Here is a 27,240-nt window from a genome sequence, read left to right on the forward strand (position 1 = left end):
ATTATTATATAAAAAAATTACAAATATATATCTACATAAAACTTTGGTGTGCAGTGAAGATAAATTTAGATCTTTTTTTTCATATTTACTTAGTATTTCACAAATTGATTACTTGTTGAGTATTATTGATCTACTATGCACAGTATTTATTTTTAGTCTTATTAAATTATCACATATATTCATATATGAACTTATTTAGTCATTTATTGGTGATCAGCATGTGGATGGAAACTTAGAAGTTTACAAACAAACATTGCAAATTCTTCATCAAGTTCCTTAGAAGGTCTTTGGAAAATAATGCAAGATATTCAATATAAAACACCAAGAAGCTACAGAGAATTAACATTATCATTTCTCTTTCCTTTTCAATTCAGAAAGGCTTTGAGAAATTAAAGTTTAAGGTTTTGAAATTTGTTGGCATGGAGAAAATCATTAGATTATTCTTAAGAAAAGTTTTTCTAAATCATACATTTGTCGGATGAATTACCATTTAATGTTCTACCTCTGTATGGCTTAATTTTATAATCAATTATTAATATTATTGTCAATATTCTGAGTAAATAACTGCACTGTCAAATAATAGGTAAGGCAGTGATCTGTGTTTATGAACGTACCAGAGGAGCAGCCTCGAACTGGGACACCACATGATGGAGGAAGACAGCCAGATGAGCCGGTCGAGACTTAAGCAAGTCAATACTCTGAAAACAGCTGCACTCGCCGTTAATCTGAGGACAGAAATATATTCATCAGATTAGCATCATGTGGTTCATTTTCTGTGAAACGTAAAAACAGGTTGTTAAAACTTTACCTGTTCTTGTTGATAGTCAAAGTAGTCGTCCTCCGCTCCAATTATCTGGGGGTTTAGGGTGTATGGAGGGCTTGCCACAGAAGAATGAGGACTGGAGTCCTAATTGACAGATTCAAGAAGAAATGCTGGGTTAAATATTGTAAACACACACACACACAAAAACAAGACATTCAAAAACAATGGGCACAAGAAGGTTGCATTATACAACAACTTAAAGGTTTCTTTGTGGAATTTTTAGGTTACTTTCCACAACTTTTTTCTGAATATTGTAGGTCACTCACTTTCTGAAATACAGTGGTAACTTTCCAACAATTTCCTGGAACTTGAAAATGCATCCATTGATCTTACAGGTTACTCTCATCAAACTGCAAGTTTTCGATCTTGAACCAGTTTTAATTCTACAAAGGCCAAGTACATGGTTCTATTTCTGGAACGACAACAGTTGTTTTTCTCCTAGCAGGTTACTTATATTTCACATTCCCTGGTATTGTAAATTACTTTCCAGTATGCGCACAGAATTTGTAGGACATTTTCTAAACTAACAGATTGTAGTTACTTTCTCATAACTTACAAGATACTATCCAGAATTTTTGCTGAACGTGCAAGTTACATTTTGGCCTTAAATATTACATCTTAGTTACTTTCCTTTAACTAACAAGTTACTTTCCAGAACTGCACACATGTTATATTCCAGGTCATTTGCAGAACTTGCAAGTTACATTCTGAACTAAAATGTTACATTCTACTTATGTTCTTATAATTTACAAATTACTTTCCAGAACTTCATGGTTATATTCTAGAATGTTCACTCAAATTGTGTTTTGAACTTCATGGCTACATCCTAGTTCCTTTCACATAACTTACAAGCTACTTTCCAAAACTTATGCGTTATATTCCAGAACCTTTGAATAACTTGCAAGCTATATTCTAAACTAAAAGGTTACTTTTTACTTATTTTTATGTACAAACTTAGAATGTTTGCTGAACTTGCTAGTTACATTCTGAATTCACAGGTCAAATCCAAATTATTTTCTCAAAACATTAAAGTTACTTTCCAGAACTTACATGTTACAGTCCAGTGTGTTAGCTAAACTTGCAAGTTACATTCTGAACTAATAGGTCACCTTCTAGTCACTTTTCCACAATACATAGGGTTCCTTCTAGGACTAAAAGCTTTATTTTATAGGCCATCATAATAATGAATGGATTCTGAGGATATCTGGAAAACACAGACTACATTCTGTAAACCTTAGGCACTTACAGGTTTTTTTTTATTTTTATTTTTTTTTACCAAATTTACCAGGGACTAACAGGTAACTTCATGACATTTACAGGTTACATTCCAGGACATTGAGGTTGCATTCTACTTACTATCCCATAACTTGAAGGTTATGTTCCAGAATTTTGTGGTGACTTTCAAAGAATACATACATTAATTGATAGAAATTATCAATAGCTTGCAAGTTACTTACCAAAAGATTACATAACAGTAGTTTTCCAGAAATGTACAGTAAAATATCAGGAATCTAGCATGTAAATTTTGTGGGACTAACATGTGAACAAGATGTGAGGACTTATAATGTTTTTGCTAACCAAAACTCAGCTAGTTTGTGTTATTTCATTTGAAGTAGAAAAAACAAGTTTTAATGTCTTCATAAAACTTTCATGTCAAATTCAGAATCTTCAGTGGTTTACAGTTTAAGACAATGAGTGACTTTCAGCAGCACAATTTTTTGGTTCAGGTTTTTCTTATCTTTTATTGTTATAAGTTTTTTTCCCTAAAAGACAAATAAGTAAGGAGAGTTCCAGAATTTAAACTTTCAGACCTTTAGGTGTACTGGCCACCCAAACTACTGTTTTTGTGTGATTATGTATTGTTGCCAGGGCAAACCCAGGAAAATGATTAAGCATCAGTCTGAATCACTCTTATCCCACTAATCTCTGCTCCTAATTGTTGCTGCTGATGTTTGAGCTGTAGCCTTGCAGAGCAGAGTTGCTGTTTCTTTTGGAGCTAGGCAGTGTTTGATCACTTCACTGGAGCTGACTAATTAGGGCACGCTGTGGGCTTTTCGGAAGGGGAGTAGGCTCCCTAGGTCCTGCTTTTACAGGAAGTGTGTAAATATGCAGAAGCAAATAGTACTTCCCTGGAGATTTTATGGGAACTTTCAGTTTCCTGATGTTTATATGCAGTCTGTACTAATGGCCATCATCTAACTCTATCTGACTTTCTTCTGCCTTTCTCAAACGGCCATACAGTATGTTGCACATCTTTCTGTAGATGTCAGTAATTTACATTCCTAAATTGAAGAATTAGTCGGCAACCAAACTATCTAAAGTTCTAATTGTTGTAACATTAAGCTGAATGTTTAAATAATATTACTTTTATGAGTACCACAGCAGAAAGAAGTATATTATACTACTCAATAAAGCACACAACACTAAATTAATGTACAAATATCTGCTAAAAATGATACTCAAAAGATTGAAGAATTACTGTCACATTTTCTTTTTTAATTGTTAATGTTAGATTGCATACAAGGAGCCAACTAAAAATGGCAAGTCCACCAATCCTATAATAACATGGTGTATTTATATTACATTCTTTATCACAGGTGTAGTTATTTGTTACTAGTGGTTTTCCATAAACCCCAATTAATAAGCCATATCTGTTGCACCTTCCACTTTTTTCCATCCACTCAACTTTCAATGAGTATGTTATAACTTTTCGCAATATTAAAATGTTCTGAGACATAAAATTTAGAATTTTTATTATCTCTAAGTCGCAATCATAAAAACTGTATTAAATAAAGACGTCATGAACCTATTTATAGATGAATTTCACTTTCTGAAATGAGTGACAAAAAACATGGACAGAAATGACATTTAAGTTTTTTTATTTTTACGTTGGGAGACATTAATCAATCATGTATTAATCCTCAGATTCCCTGACATCTAAATAAGCTGTTAGTGGCCACACCTGCAACCTCAACATTTACACTTGCAAGTGAAAATGGCTGCAAACTGATGAGCATTTATATAACCGTACATCTTTGAAAAGCAGGCGTGGAGCCTCCTGCACAAACAACAAGAATGCAGCAAGTGGTTTCTGGATGGTAAGTCATCAACAAAATACTTGTCTTTTCCAGCACCCATCAGTATGTGTAAGCTCATGCAGTGGTAGGACCTGCTGACCAAATGTTGTGGAACTCAGCGTGGGTTGCTAGGTAACGGGGTGAGTTCCACTGGGTTGCTAGGTAATGGGAAGTGCTTTGCTGAGGTTGCTAGATGGCGGACAGTGCCTGCTAATTTTTTATATTAAATGTGGAAGGTTTTTGAAACGGCTCATTTTCCAGACGCCAATAAACATTACAAAACAGAGCTGGGTAGTTTTTTAAGCACTTGGGATGTTTTTAGATGCAGTAGAGATCCAAATGGGGAAATAAATTGCAAAATGTGAATTTTGTAAAATTAAAAAAATATATACTCCAACTGTTGTTGAATTCCCTCACTTGCAACTCACCCTTAAGAAGATTCTCAGTAATACTGAACATGTATTTTCAAAGTTTTATTTTTAAACTCAGAATTGGGTTAAGATGGAGAAGGAGATGGGAAATGTGTGTATGTAGGTGTGTCTGAGTAAATCTTACAGTGTCAGGAGCGTCTTCAGTGTCAGGGGACGAGCAGAAATTCAGGTCATCCTGTCGGCTAACGTCTGGACTCTGAAGTGGCGACTCTCTTTTTCCAGACGCCTCTGGAACGGGAGTACTGTGTGTCTAATGCACACACACATGTATCACCACACGTAAAAAACACAAGAGCTGAACCCAAGTGATTGTTTAGTCTGGTGCTGAATACTGGGAAATCCCCCAGAGATTGCTAAGTAGGACCATTTCTTCGCTATTTTTAGATGCAGTAATAAAAGGTTTTTTATGATAAAGGAGTTTGTGTAAGCAGTGTTTCGCTTCAGAGGGGCTTCAACTACAGCTTGTGACTAACATTAGTTCTCGGCCAGCAGAGGCACCTTTTAAAAAAGTCACGCTTTAAATCTGTAGCAGAGATTGAATCACCAATGTGCCTCTGAACTTTGTCCATAAAATACTTCAGTGCAGAGCAAGAAAGAGAATGTTAATATATACAAAAAGCATTTTTTACATTTTATTTAATCAAGAAATCACTTGATGAAAGACATTTTAAATATCAAACAATAAATAAAACGGAAATAAAAACCACACACAAACAAAACCATAAAAACAAAATTCTCCTTCAAAAATTACTACTCAGAATGAAAATTATTAAGCTCATTTTTATTTATCATGCCATTAATTGATTAATTGCTTATTTATTGGGACAGGCTTATATTTACATACTAGAATATGTTACTGACTTATTTCCAGTTAAAAGCTGTACTTACAGCACTGCTGTTGGTTGGCGGCACTTCTTCACCGGTCTGTTCCTTCAGGAGAGTCCCATCATCTCGCTCGTCTTCATCACGAATCCTGGACCCTATGGTCCCGTCCTGAAACATCAACGAGTCTCAGGTGAAGCAACAACCTCCACTAATGTCAAATATGTGTTGTCATTTGTTGCCTGAAATTCACTCTCTCTCCAGAATTTATTTTATTTAATTTAGATACAGACAGTTGCTTTTTTTCAGTCTTTACAACTTTATAAGTTGTTCTATTTCTGTTTCATTTCGTTCATGATAGGTCAACTATATTATTCAGTTGTAACCATGGGCGTAGGTTTGGGTAGGGACGGTAGGGACATGTCCCGACCAATATTCACGGGATATGAAAAAGTCCCGACCAATTTTTGCCATATTGGCTCAAAGAACGTGGATCTACGATCTTTGATTAGCAGCAACAGGCGGTGCGCGGAAAGGAAGCTTCTTAGTTTGACATTAATTATGAGCCTCCGAGACCGTGTCGGAACGGTGCTGTCGGGGGGTGGGGGGAGGGGGAGTCAGTTGAATCGTCGGACGTTCTTTGATTAGCTGCAAAAGGCGGCGGCTAGCTGGGCACACGCGTCTCCTTCTGAGTCTCCGAGACCATGTCGCCACCAAAAAAGAAAAGGACAGACATTAGAAGTTATTTCGCTACGTCGGCTGTAAGTACAGTGAGTGGACCCATAAGTTAGATATCTATCACGCAACGCATTTGTTGTAAAGTCCGGTGTTTAGTAAGGTCAGCACTGAATGTGAGGTAGAATAGGTCTGTTAATTATGTAATATTTTTTCACATAGGATGCTCAGACAGCAGAGCAAGGGGCAGAGCAGAACGATGGAGAGGTGGCTGGAGCTTCAGGGCTCCAGGTGAGGTGTTAGTTCTCAGATATGAAATATACTGTGAAATTATCTCAGTAAATATGGCATTTGAAGTGTTAGTCTTAAATTAATTTAAGCTAGTGTGAATACAAACCAGGTTACGCTTTGTTTGCTCTATAGGAGGCAGTCAGTGTGAGTGCCAGTGACCAGGGAGTATCCAGAGGATTTCTTTTGATCTTACTTGTAACATTTGCTGAATTTTGTAAAGGAAAAAGTAAAGTGTTCTTGAACTGATCTGCTGAGTATGACTGTATCTGGTTGTATAAGATGTATGATATGGTTATGGTTGGGGGGAGGGGGTTATTAAGCCAATGTGGTTTCCCCCCTCTTCTCAAAAATGTTCGGTGCTCTTGGGCATTTCACTGTGCTGCCGGGGGTTGTCAAGGTTGTCAAGGTCCCCACCAAAACTTAGACCGAACCTACGCCCTTGGTTGTAACTGTAGCTTAGTTGGGTGACAGCAACTTCATTGAGTAATAACAGTGCAGTAGGTTTGTAGCAGAGTTGGATAGTAACTCTGTTACATTTACTCAGTTGCATTTACTTGAATAACTTTTTGGAAAATATGTATTTTAGCACAAATAAAATCACACATGACTAGGTTTGTTCAAGCAATAAGTCATTTAAAAACATGCCATGCCATCATCCTCCAGCGACTTTCTGTCGTTTTCTTCGTCTTTTCTGCCAGCAGTAACATCTAGTTGTTGATCACATGACTTGTGTGATGTGAAAAAAGGTTTTATGACATACACTAATTTTGATGCAGCCAAACCTCATCCTAGTGCAAAAACTTTTTATCGAAAAATATGTTGTTTTTTTGTTTGTTTTTTTGTTTAAATTGCCATATTTGCATCAAGCAAATTCATTTTCATAATTCCAATTTGCACAATTATATGGTGAACGGAAATGCAGCTACAGTCATACAGTTACCTAAAACAGATCTAATAAATAGTTCTTATTGTCACGTTTATCATTGTCACAATAGTGCAACCAAATATTGAGATAAAACTAAGTCCATATCAACCTGAGTACTGTCTCTGGGTACTCTGGTCTGTGGTTTTACACCATCAGACAGAGTGCGGTTATTGTGGTTCTGGGGGCTCCCACTCAAAAAGCTGCTCCGCTCTGCGCCGGACAGTGCAGGTGAGTTGGGGGTTGAAAGAGGAAGAGGCATGCTGACTTCTTCATGTTCTTCCTGCTCCTGCGTCTCCTCCAGGGGCATTTGGGAAAGGCCTGGAGGCCTCCCTAGCACCGTCAGCGCTACATAGGAACCCGCTGAGAGACAGTGAGGAAAACATCTGATTAAACCTTTAACAGTTAAATGGCTAAAAGAAGTATATGTAACTTGCTGCACATTTAAAATGAACAGTGTCTATATCGTATCACATAAAGTGGTTTAGATAGCTGCAAGGTGCTGAAGGTTTTCTACATGCTTAAATATATTTGAACTTCTCAGACGCAACTGAATATTTAGCATCATACTAAGAAATAACTGGATCTGTTTGTTTGATTGACTTATTTCTAAGAATAGTTTTTCTATGGAAGTGGATTAGGGCCACCAAAACAAAAAATAAAAAAATAAAAATTCTAACTTTGAGTTAGGGTTTTTGTTCTGGAATTCTGACTTTAATCTCAGAATTCCAATTCTGTGTCAATATATGTCAAAATCTAAATAAATAACAACATTCTTAGGAATATGTCAATTATTTTGTTGGTGAAAGCCTGTCTCAAATTGATTTGGTAGACTTGAGTATTAAGACTTAAATAGTGCATAAACCAGTTAAAAGTCAGAATTCTTTATTTTTTCAGTGGCCCTAATCCTCTTCTGTATTTTTCTTGAAGGGTCATCATAGAAGGGAAATAACAGGATAAATAATAAACAATAGAATCAAGTTTATATAACATAACACAAGCCAGTTATCAAATCATAACTGTTTCTTTAACCACATTTCTAGCAAGTTTATAATTTACTTGCAAGAAAATTCACTAATAGGAGACGTATACTTACATTTTATTAACTTCACAACCTCTTTGTGGTTTGAACGAGTAACTAAAGTCCCGTTAACCTGTTGAAAAAGGAAAAACTAAGAATTAATTTCTAAAAGTGCTGACTCTGATGTGCATGCAGATGCATTATTGATGCAATTACACATAAATCAAATAAAGACACGCTATAGATTTTAGCATTAAGCATATCAATGGAATAAAAAAGCCTGGACAATGAGGCTGTTTTGTTCCTCCATTCTTGTCCAAAGTGACATCATTTGAGGTGGAAATCAATTATTTATGCAACCTGTTGAATAAAATAACCTGCCTCAAAGTTAATCAAAGTCTCTGACTTTGATTAGCAAAAACAATTGAATCAAATGAGGCAACATTTAGATTTTAACAAAAAAGTGTTTTGAAAAACAGAGCTCAGGTAGGTTCATAAAAAGTTTAATTTAAAGAAAGAAAGAAAAAAATGCTAATTTCTAACTTACTTTCAGCATTTTAAACAAGTTGTTACTGGGCTGAAATATCAAGAAAAAATAAATAAATAAATAAAATCCATGAAACTAACAGTAATGATTGTATTATGTTTGGACACTAACTTATAAACAGAGTTTACTTAAAATTGGTGAATTCATTAAAAGGTAAAAGCACAAAATGGTGGAAAAGTGAAAACAGTCCTTTGTTAGGCTAACAACGTTAATACAAGCTAATGCTAATTTATTTGGTTTCTAACTGTATTTCAGTATTTTAGATAAGCTGCAAACAAATGAAATAGAAATTAAACAAAACAACATTAATAACTATCTGAAATGCCTAATTTGATTGAAGCCTATTTTGACACATACAATGTAAATAGTTTACTTGGGTTTTCTAAAATCATCTATCCATGATGGCTGGGGAGGAAAAACCCTTTTTAGAACTTGGAGAAGGAAAATGGCTTAAAGTGACGCATGACGCCCACCTTAATGATCCGGTCTCCTGTTTGGACACCGGCTCTCATTGCAGCTCCATCTGCATCAGAAAAACAAGCAAAGTGAGAGACGCTGCTTTTATAAATGTGCTGTAATAATGTTTGTCTACATCTCTTCCAGCCTTACCTTCCTTCACCAGCTGCACAAATACAGGGTTGTCTCCACTAACTGTCAGACCAAAGCCATTTTTATCTCTTTGGATAATCACACAGCGCTGGACCAGACCTGCCATTTTTACGACAAATGAATAAAAAAAATTGGAACAAATGCTACAAAAGCCTCTAAAATTAAATTATAAATTAAAAAAATCCATCCTGTATGTAGCTGAGATCCCTGGTTTTTTTGTCCCTGTGGTCTGATGGTGTTACCGATTAGAAAAAAAAAAAACTCTGCAGGAAATGACAAATCAACAGCCTGAAACAAACAGAGCTTCAGAAAGAGCAGCAACAAGAGCCACCGAGGATCAATCACACCGACATGCACTGAAGAAAGAAGTTTGCTCAAAAATGAACACCTTCAAGGTAGACTTAAACTTGCAGCTGCCTATGTGGATAAGCTAAATGTCCTATTCTTATTTCTCTAAAAAGAAAATAAACTTATTTTACATTCAAACCTGAACCGTCAAAGACATATAAAAAAGATTGCAAAGTCGCCTTTTATTACCTGCATAAAAGGCCAACTTCTTGTTAGGACTAGAGAAACTTATCCAAGTATTTATCTTTAGTCAAATTGATTACTGCAATCTCGCCTGGAACGTTAGCTGGAGACAGGCACCAGCACCACTCCCGACCCCACTAAGGGACAAGGGTGTAAAGAAAATGGATGGATGGATGGATGGATGGATGGATGGATGGATGGATGGATGGATGGATGGATGGATGGATGGATGGATGGATGGATGGATGGATGGATGGATGGATGGATGGATGGATGGATGGATGGATGGATGATTACTGCAACAGTGCCTTCACAGATCTGCCTAGAAGACCTTCAGTTGATCCAGAAAGCTGCAAAAACCATTTGAATTTTGGGATCTATGATCTCTTTCCCATTTAGTTTTCAAAAATAATATTTTTTTTCATCTGTGAGAACTTCTGAGCTGACAATTTTGGCCCATGTGACAGGACGTTTGGACACCCCTGCTCTAAACATTTACAAGTCTGCTGATAAAAAGCAAATGTCTAAACTTCCTTAAATCTACAATATAATGATTAAGAAAATATTATTTAGACAAACTAGAGCAACTGAAGGATTTCAGTTATACAGACTCCTGTGAGAGCTGAGTGGATAATTGGTTGTCTTCTGGACTCCATGAGAAGCCTCAAGACTTCAGGGTGAACAAAAGGGCAGGAAGGATTAATGTCAACCCCGTAACCCAGGCAACCACCCTAACAACGGGGCCAACACTTACAGCGTCTCTGCACATCTGCACAACAGCCTCACAGTCAAATACTGACAGATTATTCATTTCATTATTCAAACTAAAGAGACAGTGGGAAGAGTGCAATGAGCCAGTTCTTTAAAGTGAGCCGTTAAAGTAGAGTACAGAGATATATTTGTGTCTCACCTGTTGGGTCAAACTCGTGTTTAAGAGGATTTCCCATTCTTTGTGTTTTTGTCTGTGAGAATGCTCTGGGTCCTGTGAAGAAAAGAAGACAGATGAGAAAGAGAGAGAGAAAAAAAAATCAATGACAGAAACGATGTTCTAATTTTTTTTCCCAAATTAAGGCTGTTTTCACACCTGATAGTCCAGTGGACTCGGTTTGATTGGGGACCAGAATCACAACATTCATTACATTTTCAGCTGTTGTGGTTCACTTTTACACTGCACTGCACTGGGTTTGGTTTGTTGATTTGATTATGCTGTTAAAAATCTGTTTCCAAGTGTTTCCAAGAAATTAGAACCTTATTGCACTTCATCCACCCTACATTGAAAGTGAGCTCAACCTTTCTATCTTTTAAATGATGTAATTAGAGACACATTAAACAGTATTACAGTAACAATTTAAATGCATGCTATATCTTGAAATGAAGTTCCCATAAAACACTAGTTTTATAATCTGTATAGGTACTGCAGAAAACAACACAATATTTACACATTTTTAAAGTTTTGAATAATTCTTAGCAGAACAGATTTACAAAGATTTTTCTGTGTCATGAATATATTTTCTAAAACAGCTTTAGCTTAATTAGTACTCTGTGTGTTGTTCTTTCAACAAATGGTCTGCTTTAGAGTCTGTATACTCATTTAACGATTCATAGATTATTACATTAAGTAACAATTATTTTAACAATTGGTTTGTCACAATTACACAGATTAATCATTTCAGCCCTACAAAATAGCATACTATGATTTCCTGTTTGAATTACTTGATAAAACCTTAATTACACTAACAAGGACCTAAACCATCTCCATGCTCGTCTAATTTGTTGTTTAACTGACTTAACCTTTGTGAGAATTTAAAGGTGGAGGTTCATTTATTATTAGCAGAGGCTCCTTCTCTCCTCATTCCCCTTTGCTGCTGCTGTGTCTCGTTCCAAAAGGAGGGGGGGGATTTTGTTTGTCCAGCAGCTCCTCCCTGGACAATGGGGGCCCTGGACTTTAAACAATGGCTCCCACGTCAGAGCCTGCTTACTATACGGAGACTTTGTGGGACAGATTCCCGGAAACAGCGACCAGGGTTTTTGGCACGGCTTCAGCTTCCTGAACATGGGAGAAGGCTGCAAAATAAAACGGAGGGGAAGGAGGTGTTTGTGAGGGAAGGCCAAGGGCTATGCTGTGGAAATTTTAACAAAGCTTGCAGAGTGAAGGATCCTGTCTGAATGCAGGAAAGTGGAGGGAATGAACAAAATGTTGAAACAACAGATTCAGGGAATTAGAATGATTTTGTTTTGTGATTAGACTAAACATTAAGCAAATGTTTAGTCTGGATTTTAGCCTCGCAATCATAGGCCGAACCAAGCTCATGTTGGTTCGGGGAATAAAAAGGTGGTGACCTTAAAACTCAAGAGAGGCTCCTTGCTATGGCTGGAGAAGATCAGAAGCTGATAAGAGATGCAGATAAAAGGACAGACGACATCCTGCTCAGTGGGTGGCGGCTATAGTGGAGCAGCGTCCAAGACATGAAGGAAGCTTCCAGATTCATCCATTCATCTATTACAGGGTCCGCAATCTGCAGGTCCGGAGCCGTAAGAGGTTTTTGATAACTTTGGTAAAAACATAACAAAGAACCAACTTTAGGGGGCATTCCACTTTTTATCACTTCCGATACCAATATCTGAGGTTTACCGGATACCAATCCAATACAGATAAACAGTACTGAATTGATTTAAAACATTTCTGTTTTTAAACACAGACGTAAATGTACTGAATTACAAATGTATAACTCTGCACCAGTACACCACAGTTAAATAGATCGACAGCTTTACAAGCTTGATCAAACATGTAAGACCAACATAACTTGTTCAGCCACTGCAAAATAAATAAGAAACTGACACTGACAAAGACAATAGCTTGACTAGCTTGGTCAAAATTGCAAAAATAAACTGCAACAAACCTTTTAGCAAGTGGTTCAAAAAGTGTAATTGGGAATTCTAAATATAATGTAAAATAAATAATGAAGCATGATGTCACTAAGAGCACAAAGACAGGATAGATCTGCCCTCCTGGATCAACACATAGCCACCGATACCCAATCTAGAAGTTTTTCAATATCAGGACCGATACAGATATTACTATCGGATCACTGCACTATATTAGTGATCTAATAACAAATGCCAGTTTTAGCAGTTTTTCAGATGTTTTTTATTTTTTGAATAATTGCACTAAACATCCAAAACAACCAGTCATGTTTTTTAGGTCTTTTTTTGTTGTTATTTGGTCAGAAACTATGGACTTTTTCAGAATCAGCTTTATAGGCCAAAACTGTGTCCCTAAACAAGAATTTCGACTTTGATTTCAAGTGCTCACAGCGTACAGACATTAGGCATAAATACCAGACATGTAATGTGGTTGTTCGTCTGTTGGGAATAACGTCAAAGGATATTAATGAAACACAGGGCCCTAATATCTCTTACCCTTGCATGTAGAAGAACAAATAAACTCAGAAATGTTCAACTACTCCCTAAGAAATACAAAAACAAACAAAAACACAAACTTGCAGACAAACAGAATAAAAAAAAAAAAAACTTCATTTAAATTTAACTTAAGTTTACTGTAAAAATTAACATTCATGTGAATTCTGCCCCGTTTACTTAATGAATGTTCTTAGATTTAGCTTGTTGGACTTCCAGCTCTCCAGCCGTCCTTCCCTGTTATCATCCCAGAGGAATGGTTTGGTATTTTTGGCATCCGAGGCAGAAAACAAGCAAAGAGAATCAAGACCAGCAGATACAGCTACAGACTGGCACCAGGAATATAACTTAAAGTTCGTAATTATCCAAGTTCCAGACTGAATGAAGGATTTATCCTTGAATCTTTAGGACATTTTTCTCAAACATAATAACCATCAAAATGTCCAGATTTGTTCCAATTGAGTTAATCACATAATATCACCGTGATTTTATGAAATGTATTGGTTGCCATTTAATGTTGGAAAGTTACAACCAGGAAGCTTTAAACTGGTTTGATAAAATCATAATTGACCGCTTTAAAGTTAAAAAGAATTAACATTTTTTTCTTCAGGCAGAACTACAGGGCAAAAGTATTTTCACAAACTCTGAAGACCCTAAATGAAATCTGTTGCAACTAGTTGCCTTCAGCAGCCGGCTAACTAGCATGTAGCAGTAATCTGCCTTGATGTGATTTTTAATTTCATCCTGAACGTAGTTCTCACCATGAAACACAGTGGCGGTAACGTCATGCTATGGGGATGTTTTCCTACAGTCCACATACTTAAAAAAACATAACATTTTAATTAAAATATTACATCTGACCAATAAAAAAAACATTAATACAGAAATAAAGCCTCAATAATGTATGTTTGAAACCTGCTTAAAGTTTGTCAGTTTTCAAAAGGTTCTTTTAATCTGTCAAATGAGTTTCATTGGAACGGATATTTTTAATTTAATAATTTAAATGGAATGTGACTGAAGGCACTTTGCATCATTTGATGGTTGAAAAGCCTGAATAACAGATTAAAAACAATAAATATATTTGTTGTTGAGCTCATATGTTTATTTATTCAATAATTTAGCAGCAAAATTGGTTTTTTAATTGAACATTTTGCCTATTTTATCAAGGATCCACTTTAAAAAAAAGGTTTTTAATCTCAATTGGCTTTTTATGCTAGTAAAATAAAGGTTAAATAAAAATATATACATGGTTTTCAATAGAAATGTAATTCATTGTTTACAGACCATGCAATTAACTTGATTAAACATTTTAATTGAGCCCCATCTCAAGTCGTAATATGACAAACTTACTTAGATTACTTCTGTTTATTCTTAAGCAATTTCTTCACGTTCAACATTGGTTGGTTTTTCTGTTTGCCAGCTTTCTCTCGTTTATTTTTCTCCTTCCAGTGACCTTAAATCTTCACAGATTGTAATTTCAGTCATGACATTTAACAACAAAGGCTTCTAAATTAAGTAGGAACTGTTGTTTTATTGTGTTTTTGTTGCAAACTGCAGCTGCCTGGTTTGATTGTTGTCTAATTATGGATTGTCCACTCAGGTTTCAGTTATACTAGCGACATAATACGCAGCAGAAGCAGTCATGCAGGTTTTTAAATGCCATAGAACAAATACTCAGCTGCATTGTGTCATAAAAAGCAACAGTCATCTCACCAAAAGTTATTTAAAAACATATAAGTTAATGGAATCATGTCGCTGTAGTCAAGTGTGCTCATTTCCTTTGTTTTGACTTCTTGTGCAGTTTTAGTCGTTCTAATGCATCACAATACATTAGTGCCTTCTAACCTTCCCATATTTTCCACAAGTGAATTTTTCATATGAAAATGTGATTTGGATGCGAAGGACCATGTGTTTCTTTAATTTATTTTTTATGTTGTTTTTAACACATATTTAGAGTTTAAGACTTTACAGTTAATCGATTAAAAAATGTAATCAGTTTAATCAAATCAAACTCTGTAAGCTTGAAATATGAATATGTACGCAGTTGTGGTTCATGCAGGAATGCTGCCTCTTTTTGCTGCCCTCCAACCACTTAAAATTGAGCATTATCTGGGTTTAATTACAGCAGAAATGTTGTCTCTCAATACTCAACAGCAACTAAGAGAAAATTACTCCTCTACAAATGCATACAAGTAGTAGCAAATTTGTTCAGGGGACAACTGACAGGTAAGCTATATTTTGTTTTCTGGTTTTTGGGTGCTCCACCTTTGTCTGATGCCACGCTGGGCAACTGCCCATAACACCCATGTCGAAAACTCGGACTGTATCCATATTTTCAGAAAATGTTTTATCTCAAACCAAACGTGTGTAAAGATTCTCAGTTTTCCAGGTTTTTACATTCAGAAAAGTTTAAAGAAAGTAATTTTGCTCACTGAGAAATGTTCCTCTCCATTCATTTTCTATGGAACTTGTATAGCAAGGCAACAGTCATGTGGCCGACACTGCTATTATGACATCAGTGCTGGATGTGTAGGAGAGTGCTTCAAGCAAGAAATCTTATTTGAGAATCTTATTTTGAAGAATAAAAGGAAGAGTATCTCTGTTGGTGCAAAGTTGTTACAGCAGAATCAGCTGAAGCTGTCTCCAACACTTACAAATAACTGTGTCACCATTTTGGGAACGTTGGCTGAAACCAACACATTGGTGCATTTGCCACTGCACTGTACTTGTTCCATTTTCTGATGATAAATATTCAAAGTGGATAAAGTTGTTTCCCTTTATTTCCATTCTTGAGTCAAACTCAGGGCTTTCCCTAAAGACCGTGACGGTCCAAATTATTAACAGCTGGTTATAAATTAACAATGAGGTTGATTATTAGAGCTTCCCAAAATGAATGTTGACATGTTAACTCTACCATCTGACATGATGCAGCTACCACTATGAGCATCTAAATTCAATATAAGCTTGTGAACTCAGCTATAACCTCATAGAGAAGCTGTAAATCCTAGATAATCATGCTCAATGCATGAAGAGCTGGTGTTTGATCATTTCAAAGGTAAAAACAAAAAGAAAACAGAAGTTGCACTGTGTTCACTCTGAGTTATTCAGGAAGGGAGCAGATCTGATGACCCTTATGGACATTTTTCAGCTGTGATGTCACCACTTCCTGTCATGAGGAGGGGGGTGCTTTAAAAAACAAAGATCCTCTGAGCATGTCTGGCTGCCTTTGAATGAAAAATAGGATTATAGATTCAATCTGACTCCGTCTCTCTCCCTCCTCACTGACGTCTTGCTGCAGGAACACATCAGGGAGGATTGATGCGTTTTATTTATTTCACTTCATGCAGTAATTTCATTACAGCTTCCCAGAGTATCCCAGGAAGAGCAGTGGTGTCCCAGCAGGTTCAGCTCAGAGACACAAGGTGTTGACTCAGACATTAAAGGACTCAAACCTTCACTGACTAGAGAACAGTGGACCCACTTTCTATTTACAAAATATTCACTTTTTCTGAACAGCAAATCTAAAATATCTGAAAGAAAATGCAACTTCTGAATCTGTAATACTTAAGCGCAATACTACTTGGCCCACTATTGGCTGATGTTTGCAAAGCACCCAATCCAGGAGCATCATTCTTTTCACTTGGCTCTGATTGGCATAGCTTTTCTCTTATGTGTTCACTGGCTGCTTTACCTAAAGGATATCTGGAAACGATATCCTAATTGCTTGACTGACTTTAATAAATCAGGTTTGCATGAGGCATCAAAGTTGTTACATTAATAATGCATGAGTTTCAGATTTTAGACTATTTGTATGACTATTTGAGTGTGTGCGTGCTACTTTGTAATCTAGAATTTCGAAGATGTTACAATGATGTTACAATGAAGCACTCAGCACCCAGGTAGCCCCAACTCCCAAAAGCAGACCAAAGAAAACAACAAAAAGTTTACATTTGACCAAAATGCCTTCTCTCACATGTTTCCTGGATCTTCTACACTGAATGAGTCACACTAAAAACAAGACTTCTTTAAACAACGGATTTATTTCTGCCACATTAAATGTCAAATTAGTGAAGTGCATGACTAAGGGAATTTATATTTGGTAATTGCTTCAGATTTGTCATTTAAGTCACACATAAAAAGGATCTGTAATCAGATTAAATGTAACCTCAGTAACTTCAGACATAGTCATCATCAGATGTCCACACAGACATTAAATGTACATGCATACTAGGATTTTGTCACATAGCACTTGCTGTTTACCCATTTGATTGTAACAACACAAAAACCACTGCAATCGCTCTATAAACACACTATAACAACTCTGGATTTGTGAACAAATATGTATGATCACTGTTAAATATCACAAAAACACAGCTTACTCAATTGGGAAAATATGATTAAAGGAGACCTATTATGCTTCCTTGAACAAGTTAGGATAGTTCTATGGGCAATAAAAACATGCTAATTATTTTTTTTAACTAAATCATTCTTAGATAATGACATTTTAGTTCTGCCTATTTTGAGCTCCTTTCAGAATGAGCCATTTTAGGGCCTCCGCCACTTTAAATCCAAATAAGATGCTGTTGGCCACGCCCCCCAACTCAGCATTTACACTTACATGTGCGACTATGAACAGATGGGCAATTATCTATTTACAGATAACTGCGCAAACAATTTTCAAAATTATCTGTTTGCGCACTCCACTTTTGCTTTGAAAAGCAGACATGGAGCCCCCTACACATCCAACAAGAATGTAGCAAGTGGTTTTTAAATGGTAAATCACAAAAAACACTTGTCTTTTCAGGCAGTCATTGTATAGCACATACAGAGGTAAAACAGCTAACCAAACATGCTGGAGCGCAGCTTGGGTTGCTAGGGAACTGGCTGAGCTTCACTGGGGTTCCTAGGCAGCTGCTGATTTGTGATGTTGCATTCCAGAGGTTTTTAAAATTCAAACATTAACTTATAGCCAGAACCCAACTGGGTGTTTTTTTTTGTTAAGTTTTTGGGCTGTTTTTAGAAGCAGTGTGACCCAAACAGAAATACTAAATCGGGCAAAATGTGAAGACCTGACAGGGGTGAAAGTTCACAATTCAGCAGGAAAATCACGCTAAACATGCAGCCAGAGATGCATTAAGATTTAAAAATCACACGCTGAGGAAGAAATAAATTCTGGAAGAGCATTTTAAGAGTAAAAAATGTCTAGAGAGCAAGTCGTGTCAAGACTATCTTGACTATCTGAAGTATATGAAAAGGAAAATACAGAAGATAGAACATCAAAGATAGAACAAAAACAAAAGACATGCAGAGACATGGCAGCTTGTTTCATGTGAAAATAATCAACCCATCTTGTTGAGTTTCCCTGAAAATACATTACAAAAAAAATGTACAATTCTTCCAAATACGATGCGTACAAGTGGCGCAACAAATATCTCAAAAGGCCAACTCAGACTCAATTCTCCTCATGTAGAGGCTCTTGAACAAGTTCCAAACTGTGACCTAATCACCCCTGGAGTTCAGCTGTAAATGTAACTAAGTAACAGCAGCAAATCTCTGCAACATGAGCTTGTGCAATACTTTAAACTTACTTTGGCAAAATGAAAAATTCATGCAGGTATTTTTATAGATTCAGAAACACAAAAATTACTTTCTAAATGCAGAGAAGAAAAGCTGATCCTTTGAAGACAAAAGTCCAAACAAGTCAACAGATACAGACTTCTGTTATTTATCTAAAATCCCATAATGCTTCCTTATAGGCAACAAAGACAAAATAGTTTCACATCAGAGTGGTCTGACGTTGGAAGTTGTGGATACACGAGGCTACCAACAATCATTTTCCACCATGTTGTAAAGAGTCCGATATCTGTTTCCAGACGTCACAGAGTTCTGGAATGGTTGCCACACAATTCTTTATTGTTCCCTTTGTTTGTCGGTAACCTTCACAATGTGTCCAGCTGCCCTGACAGTCACTGGTTCCAACACTGAACCCCTGTGACATCTGTTAGTCCAACATGCTCAACAACATCCCAAACTCAAGCAAACCTAAAACCTGACCCCATCAAACTCCAACGTGTCCAGGTCAGTGTGTGTGAGGTTTCTCTGCTGCTGTTATTAAAACTCCAGTTGTCTTGGTTCAGTTGGGGAAGTTATAACATTGGTTACATTTCCAGCTGGTGCGGTTCACTTTCATACTGCACTGTGTCAAACAAACCAAACCCTTTGAAAAACATGTTCCCCCACTCTCCTGTGGTGGCGATCATGCAACAAGAACCACTAAAGGGAACCACACAAAAGCCTCTGAAGAAGACACCGAAAGAATCTTCCTTCATCACAAAATATAAACAAAAATGAAGTGGTGTCAAATTTTATTAGTTCTTAGATTTCTCTTATGTATTTTGGTTAAAATAAAAAACATAAAACATTTATCTCGCTAGTGGTAGACACGTGTTTGTTTTGGTTATATTTACCCAGAATGCCCTGCGCACGACTTTGATTTCTGCTTTTGGAGTGGTCTCTGGTTCGCTTGGTGTCCACATGTGCATTCAAACTGCACCATAGTTCACTTCAACCGAACTGAACTGTCGGTTTGTAGGCAGACCAGAATTTGCTTTTTTGGTTTGATTATGCATTCACACCTCCCCCAACAAACTGGACTTTTTAGGTAAATGAACTAAAGTTCAATTAAAGTTGACCAAACAGAACTGATGTGAATGCACCTCAGGGCGTTTTCACACCTGAGGCATTTAGTCTGTTGAAACTTGAGCTTCGGCACATTTCTCCACTTGGTGTGGGATCGCAGCTACCACACTAGGGTGCAGTGCAAAAGAACCATAGCAAGACCATTTCAAAGAGGTGGTCTTTGTATGGTTCCTAATAAACTCTAGAGCAGTTTGTTTATGGTGTGAGCGTGATATGACCTTAATCTAAAACAGCTACCAGGTATTTGTTGCAAGATGCCTTCTGATGTCCAGATAACTATTTGATTGTCAGATGCGGTAGAATAAACAAACAACTAAAACAACGGCGATGTATCTTTTTCTTACAGAGTAAAGCCTGATGCAGCTTTCAGGATGTCTTCTCAAAATCATTCGGTTTACTTCGCTGATAAACATGAAATAAAAAACAAAACTGGGTCAGGACACAGCATCTGCTTCATGAGTTTACATTTTGTTCTCCAGACACGGACACATCTGACCATTAAACAGACCGAACCTTCTCATGTGGTTCGTTGTGACAGGTTCTGGTCGGCATGGCATTTTTTCCGTGGGAAAAAAAAACAATGAACCATCAGAAAAGTTACACTCCTAAACTGATTCAGACACTTTAAGTCGAGGTATGAGATGAGACACGCCATTGAGTTCACCAAAAATTAGATGACATTTTTAAAAAAAAATTCAAAATTAAGAATTATAATTGTTTTGTTTTGGGGTTTTGTTATTGTTTACATCCAAAGAGTAAAACTTATACAGATCACAAACTATGTAGTAGACTGTGCAGTAGTAAACCAGCACTGACTAATCAATGAGTCCTGTTTTGATTAGTCCACATATTTATGTTCTGATGCTTGTCAAATTCTAAATTGTTTGTAATGCCAGAAAACTGTTCAACATTCTCACTTTTGTGTTTTATAAAATAGAATACAGGCTGTAATTAAATTTTACTTTAAGGAACCAGCGTTCTTCACTACACGTGCTTCAGGTTTTGAACTGGATGTTCAAATGCAGTCACACGCTAAAACCATGGAATAGCCCTTTATTAAAGCCAGAAAGTCGGCTCATAGCAGTAGTCTCCACTCCTTGTGAAACGTCCCAAAACTTTTTGGATGGATTTTGCTTGACAATCCTCTGAAGGCTGCTCATGCCACTTTTCCTACCACACTTTGTCCTTCCACTCAACTTTCTATGAAAATGCTCCAACTTTTTCACAATATTTTCAATATTTATAAGCTATCAATATTACATGAAGTAAAGGCTTGAAATATTTTGCTCTATGTGTAAAGAACCTATGTAATAAACAAGTTTCACATTCAGAAATATGTAACAAAATGTTGAATATTTTCACAACATAAATTGTTTTTTAGCTGTACATGTATAACATAAAATCTCAATAAGATAAGTGAGAGTTTGCATTTGTAATATGACCAAGCATAAAAACGTGAATACTTTTATGAGCAGCACAAACCTGTCAGGGAAAATCAGTTTATTACTGGGTGCTTAATCGCTTTTGTTAGGTTGAATTGTTTTCTCCATTCAGCTTAAGTCCGACAACCTGGAAAGAATGAAGAGACCACGACAATCAGCCTCACCTTCCTGCTTCAACTCCTCGTAAAGTTGTCTGGATCAGTACTGTCTGTACACCCACAGATATAAATTAAAGTTAAATAGAGATTTCATTCTTCCACCATGTTGAATGAATGTGTCTTGAGCACATTTTCACTCTTTTTTTATGAGCACATAATGTCTACCAGGCAAAAATATATTAAAAAAGGGTGGAGAAGCTGAAAATGAAACCTCTAACTGTTTTTCTTAGAGCTGCGATCCTTAAACGTTCCACTGGCTTTTAAAAAGCAATAATTTAATTCTACATTAGAAGGGACACATAGACATTTGCCATATCCTAACAGAGGTAATTTATGATTGAATCATGCCATTTCTTAGACATATAGAAATGCACAAATATAATAAAATAAACTAACTTGTGATGCATATATTGATTTTTAAAAATTTTTTTATCTTTAATAAAAAATTGTTGGATTTTCCTTGGACTACAAAAAAGGATCTGGTACCAAACCTTGACAGCCAAATAAATCTTTCCAGCTAAACCCAGGAAGAGAACAATTCTCCGCTGGTTCTGCTCCAGAGTCAGATCGGGACCAAACCATCCACAATCTTTATGTGGAAATGTGTGACGAAAATCAGAAGAGACCTATTGTTGTGAAGAGCAGCTGAGCGGACGACCACCGAGCTTCTTCCTCCCGGCTGAATATATGAAATCAAGTGACTTTCTTTGACTTTCCAGGGCCACCACAATAAAAATTGAAACTCCAATTTTTGGGGACTTGTTGTTCCTCTAGGACAGAATTTGACTCATGGGTTCAAAAGTCAATGTTGCTATGGTAACTTTGTAACTTTCCAGCAGACAACATTTGAGTTTGATACAGCAGATTTGACAGATGATCCACTTAACTCATTTAATTTAGAAGTGTTCAGCTCTGTCTGTGTGTCATGCTGCTTCTGTTAGGAAACATTTGATGAAAATCCACAGCCAACTGGGCTCTAATTTTTCATATTGTGTAAAACCTATGCACAAACTTTGAAAACATTTTTGGAAATGTGGAAAAACAAACACACACCTGTTTCTTTAAGTAGGTTAGCTTTGCAAAGTTCTTAAGTTAGTCATTTGAATCATCTTTGTGCACATACAAGGAGTCTTTTTTTGCTCTCAGGAGACAAACGTTGAATCCATGTAAATATGGGTGCACCAATGAATATTTGTATATTCAACAGTTCAAGTTTTAATGGTAGTGGTGCTGGAGTGGAGGTTGATTTGTTCTCATAAGACTTAAAGATGATAAACTATGGATAGCTTTTCCCTCATAGGTCGAGGATTCCCTCATAGGATGGATTTTTTTAAATGGCTTTTTAAAAAGTCCATTACAAATAAACAGCAAGCTAGTAGCAAAATAGAAAAAAGAAATCCTGAAATGTGGAACACAATTGGGCTGCAACTAACAATCATTTTAGTAATCAATTATTTTAACAATTATTCTTTGGATAAAATTGGATCAAAAATACTGGCACCTTCTACATCTTAAGCCACTTTATATGACATTAGAAGTACATTTTAAAAGATACAAATAAACAATTTAATGCCTTTCTTAAATAAGAAAAAAAATCGTATTGCCTAAAATGCAGTATAGTTGTCCTTTAAAGAATTTGAACCAGGTGAAGCTAAAAACCTGCTACTTCAGGAGTTTTGGTAAGACATTTACATGCAAAGGTATTTTTGTCTTAAACGCAAAATGTATACACCGTACATTTTAATCTTCTTAATTTAGGACAATCTTTAAAAATTGAGGACATATCATTTTAAGGAGTTATAGCAACTCACAGAGTGATATTTCGAATAGAATAGAATAGAATAGAATAGAATAGAATATACTTTACTAATCCCCAAGGGGAAATTGCTTATTTGTTGAAAGCTACTCCATCTTAGGTAATAAATACAAAGTTTGTAAAGTATATATACCTAAGAGTGATAATTTCAAAATGACTAGACATATGTAAACAAATAAACAAATAAATAACAAGCAGTCACATGCAATATATTAATCAATACATAACCTATAAATGAGCACAGATAATTTTTTTTATCAAATAGCACAGACTTGGGCATTAGAAAGCCTGATGGCAACAGGCAGAAATGACTTTCTGTGGCTCTCTGTGGTTATCAGTTCTATCTGATCCCGACTTAAAATGGAGAAAAGTGGACAAACTTATCCTCACTCTTATAATTCACACAACAAGACTAAATTGTTTAGTTATACAAACGGCTGATGATGTGATAGGGGTTATTGATCCCTCAAATGATATTTAGATCTTCAATGAATGTTATGAACATCTAAGAAAAAGAATAACAATCGAAAGTTCCTCTCCTGTTCGCTCTTTTCAGCCCAGATCTGATGTTGTTAAACTGAGAGCATTTTAATTTCTGTGTTAACATAAAACCCAAAGCACTGCTCATTCCAGTGGGGTTCTTCTGGTAATTAAATATATTAATATGCATTTAAAATCAGATATTAGCATATTTTATAATTACTATTTTATAATTATTTTATTCACTGTCTCACTAAATCAGACAATAATCTTCCAGTTCTGGGTCAGTTAGGATTACCAAAATTATTTCCATCCAGAATAATGGAGGGGAATATATTTTTGGAGATTTGTACTCTGGCAAGTTTGTGAAATAAATTTCCTAAATATTTGATAGAATTGAATGACTCGGCTCAAACGTTTAGTGTTGCTAGGATTCTGGCCCATTCCTCCTGACTTAATTGGTGCAACTGGGTCGGGTTTATGGGCTGCCATGCTCATACACAGCTCTGCTTAATCTCAAAATTGCCATAACATGTTTAACAAACAATCTTTGAGGAATGTTTTGCATTCTTAGCAGTTAGAATAAATACCGGTTAATTTACTAAAATGAACTGAGATGCAGTTGAGGGGCGAGTCGAGTCATCTTGAATCTGTTGGTGCTCATGTATCTGAACCAGATTATACTTATCTTTATTGAAACTGGTTAAAAAGAAAACCATAATTGGCACTTTAGAAGTTCCGTACTGAATGTGTTTTATTATGGCAGAGAGATGTTAAGTTACTGAGAGCTTTCTGAGCAATAAAAAAGGAAACTTTGACACATGAAGCCTTATCAGGACAAACAGATTTTTCCCAAATATAAAAGGAGAAACTGTTCTATTGTAGATTTTTTACAGATTCTGACACTTTTAATTTAAAGATTTAATGCTTTTGGGAATCTATCATGAATTAATTTAGGATGTATAACCAGGGCTGGCCCAAGATTGTACCTGAATATTTTGATTCAACCCAGATTTGGTGAATCTGGGAGAGGTTTGTAGAGTTTACCTGGTTGAGATTAAAACCAATCAGGGTTATTACGAGTTGAGATGTATTTCAAAACAAACTAAAGTTCAAACGTAAAGACAATATTGCAGATTGTAACTCTGGCAAGACAACAATTACACAGTGAAGATTATTGTGTGTACTTTTCCACAGTAAACTTATCAGTTTCTTAAAAACCTCAAATTTAAATGTTAAACAATTTAAAATATTTTAAAATGTTAAATAAAATTGTATTCTTGTCATCTGTAAATAAATATTGAAATTTTAGTCTGTATTTAATCTGTGTTAACAGGATGTTGCAATTATTTTGGGGATTTTTTGGAATCAAGATCAACGATTTTGTGGCGGTACTTTGGAATTATTTGCAATATTTTTCCTTGTTAAACCCCTTCCAAAATCTGAAAAGAAAAAAAAGTATGTAATTATAGTGTGAATAAAAAAAAAGTAAAAAAATCAACTAGCCTTAGAATTCACAACATGCTATGTTAGTTACAGCACAGCAGAGAGAGAGAGAGGGAAGAGGGATGAGCAACACCACATGGAGGATGTTTGATAGCGCTAAGACCCTCCTCCTGGCTCTGATTGGTTGTTCCTAGTTGGGAAAAGGCAAAGGAGCTTGATTTTTTCAGATTGTCTGACTTATATCATACTGTCATTGCATAGTATAATGCATACTGACACTTTCAACAAATATGTAAAAAATATATATATACATTCATAAGTTATGTACTGCAGCTTTAAACCCAAACGATTTTAACTATTTTTGCTGAGAATTTGCAATAACCTGAATTATGCAATAGCAAAAAAATAAAATAAAATAAATAAACTGCAAAGATCTCTTGATTTTCCATGAAATTCCACGAAAAACTGGAGGGACTGGCTTTAGTGAGTAGCTTAGTTTGCTTATGCCTTAGGTCGAGTCTGTGCATAATTACAAGAAATGCCACAAAAGAAACGTTTTTCTTCATCCAATGGATCAAACAATTTTAGTGTGATTAAAAACAAGTAAAAACTTATAAAATATGAAGTTTTGTATGTTAAATGTAGATGGAAGCATTTTGTCCTACCTGTCACTGAGTTCTGGCTGTGTGCCACTCATTGGGCTTCCCTTGTCAGCTTTCGCAGGCTTTCACCCAAATAACATTTTTATAACAGCTGCTTTATTTTGTCTCCATCTGCTCCGAGCACGTCTCAGTCAGCAGGCGGCTTCACCATGAAGGTCTGAACAATCCAGCTCCTTTCAGCCAGGAAGGTTGTTTTTTCCTCTAAAATCCATGGAAGCGAAAGTAGCGGTGATGCTGCTGCTGAAGATCCAGGAGAACTGTAGGGATCTCTGGGGTGTTTCAGAAAGCTGTCGCTGCTTGCATCAGAAAAGACATCTGGAAAACTTTAAGAGCTCCGATGATCCTGTATTATTTTCCCGTCCTCAGATAACCTTGGAGTTGTAAAAGAGAAAATCCTTCATTTTTCCGCAGGAAATACTTCCATGTTGACCCTCCTGTCTTTTCCTGGTGTCCCGGAGAAAATTACGTCAAACTTTGGCTTCTAAAAGCCCAAATGAACTTTCTGCTTTTATTTCCGCTGGTCTGCAGGCGTCTGGTTTCCGGACGGCTCCTTCAGCAGATGGATGGTCACTTTAAAGTTATTCTCAATGTTCAAGCTGCTCTGGTTGTTGCTCCGATAAAGCATGATGCAAATGGAAAAAAGGAAACGCTTTGTGCCCCCTCCCCAAAACACTGAAAAGTGAAGAAACCCACCTTCCTTCCGACGCATTCAGGGCCTGCTCGTATTTTTCTAAATTCATAATTATCCTTCTCTGTTGAGCTTACTTTCGGTTATGGTGATTAAACCCATTGTCTTTGCGCATAAAAAAGTGATAGAAGCAGAACTAATAATTATGTAATAATAATAATAAACGGCAGATATTTAATCTTAAAACAACTTTTAGAGTAAATATGACAGATGTTTTTTTTAATTATGTATTGTTATAAGGGATATTTAATGAATACACATCAATGTAAAAATATTAACATTTAAACACAGTAACATAAAATGTATTTAATGTTAACTTTACTGAGCTTAGTTGATATATTTTTCATACATGTTTTTCTAAATATTTTCTAAACATTTACAATTTTCATAACTGTTTAAGTTTTAATATCTTATAATAAAATTGTAACAGTACTTACAAATATTATAGATATTATGTAATTGTTTGCTTAATACATATTAATCAAACAATTACATAATAATATAATAATAAATTATTATGTCTTTATGACAAATCAGGTAACATCTATCCATTTTCTACACACTCTCATCCCTTAGTGGGGTCGGGAGGGTTGCTGGTGCCTATCTCCAGCTAATGTTCCGGGCAAGAGGAAGGGTCACCCTGGACAGGTTGCCAGTCTGTCACAGGGCAACACACAGAGACA

General features: G+C 36.0%; 1 protein-coding gene across 1 annotated transcript in view; it reads right to left on the reverse strand.

Annotated features, from left to right (window-relative positions):
* The window catches only part of arhgef12b (Rho guanine nucleotide exchange factor 12b), a 44,821-nt gene extending 18,282 nt beyond the window's left edge, over window positions 1–26,539 (reverse strand). Inside the window, 11 exon segments of the mRNA XM_014968020.2 lie at window positions 615–725; window positions 809–907; window positions 4,456–4,581; window positions 5,220–5,324; window positions 7,154–7,404; window positions 8,138–8,195; window positions 9,083–9,132; window positions 9,219–9,317; window positions 10,660–10,685; window positions 10,687–10,731; window positions 25,873–26,539. Coding sequence (XP_014823506.2) covers window positions 615–725; window positions 809–907; window positions 4,456–4,581; window positions 5,220–5,324; window positions 7,154–7,404; window positions 8,138–8,195; window positions 9,083–9,132; window positions 9,219–9,317; window positions 10,660–10,685; window positions 10,687–10,731; window positions 25,873–25,904 — 1,002 coding nt within the window. The 5' untranslated portion in view covers window positions 25,905–26,539.
* Between the last annotated feature and the right edge of the window lie 701 nt (window positions 26,540–27,240).

Source organism: Poecilia mexicana, unplaced genomic scaffold (assembly GCF_051168715.1).
Source record: "Poecilia mexicana isolate PSO_F unplaced genomic scaffold, ASM5116871v1 scaffold_14, whole genome shotgun sequence".
NCBI lineage: Eukaryota > Metazoa > Chordata > Actinopteri > Cyprinodontiformes > Poeciliidae > Poecilia > Poecilia mexicana.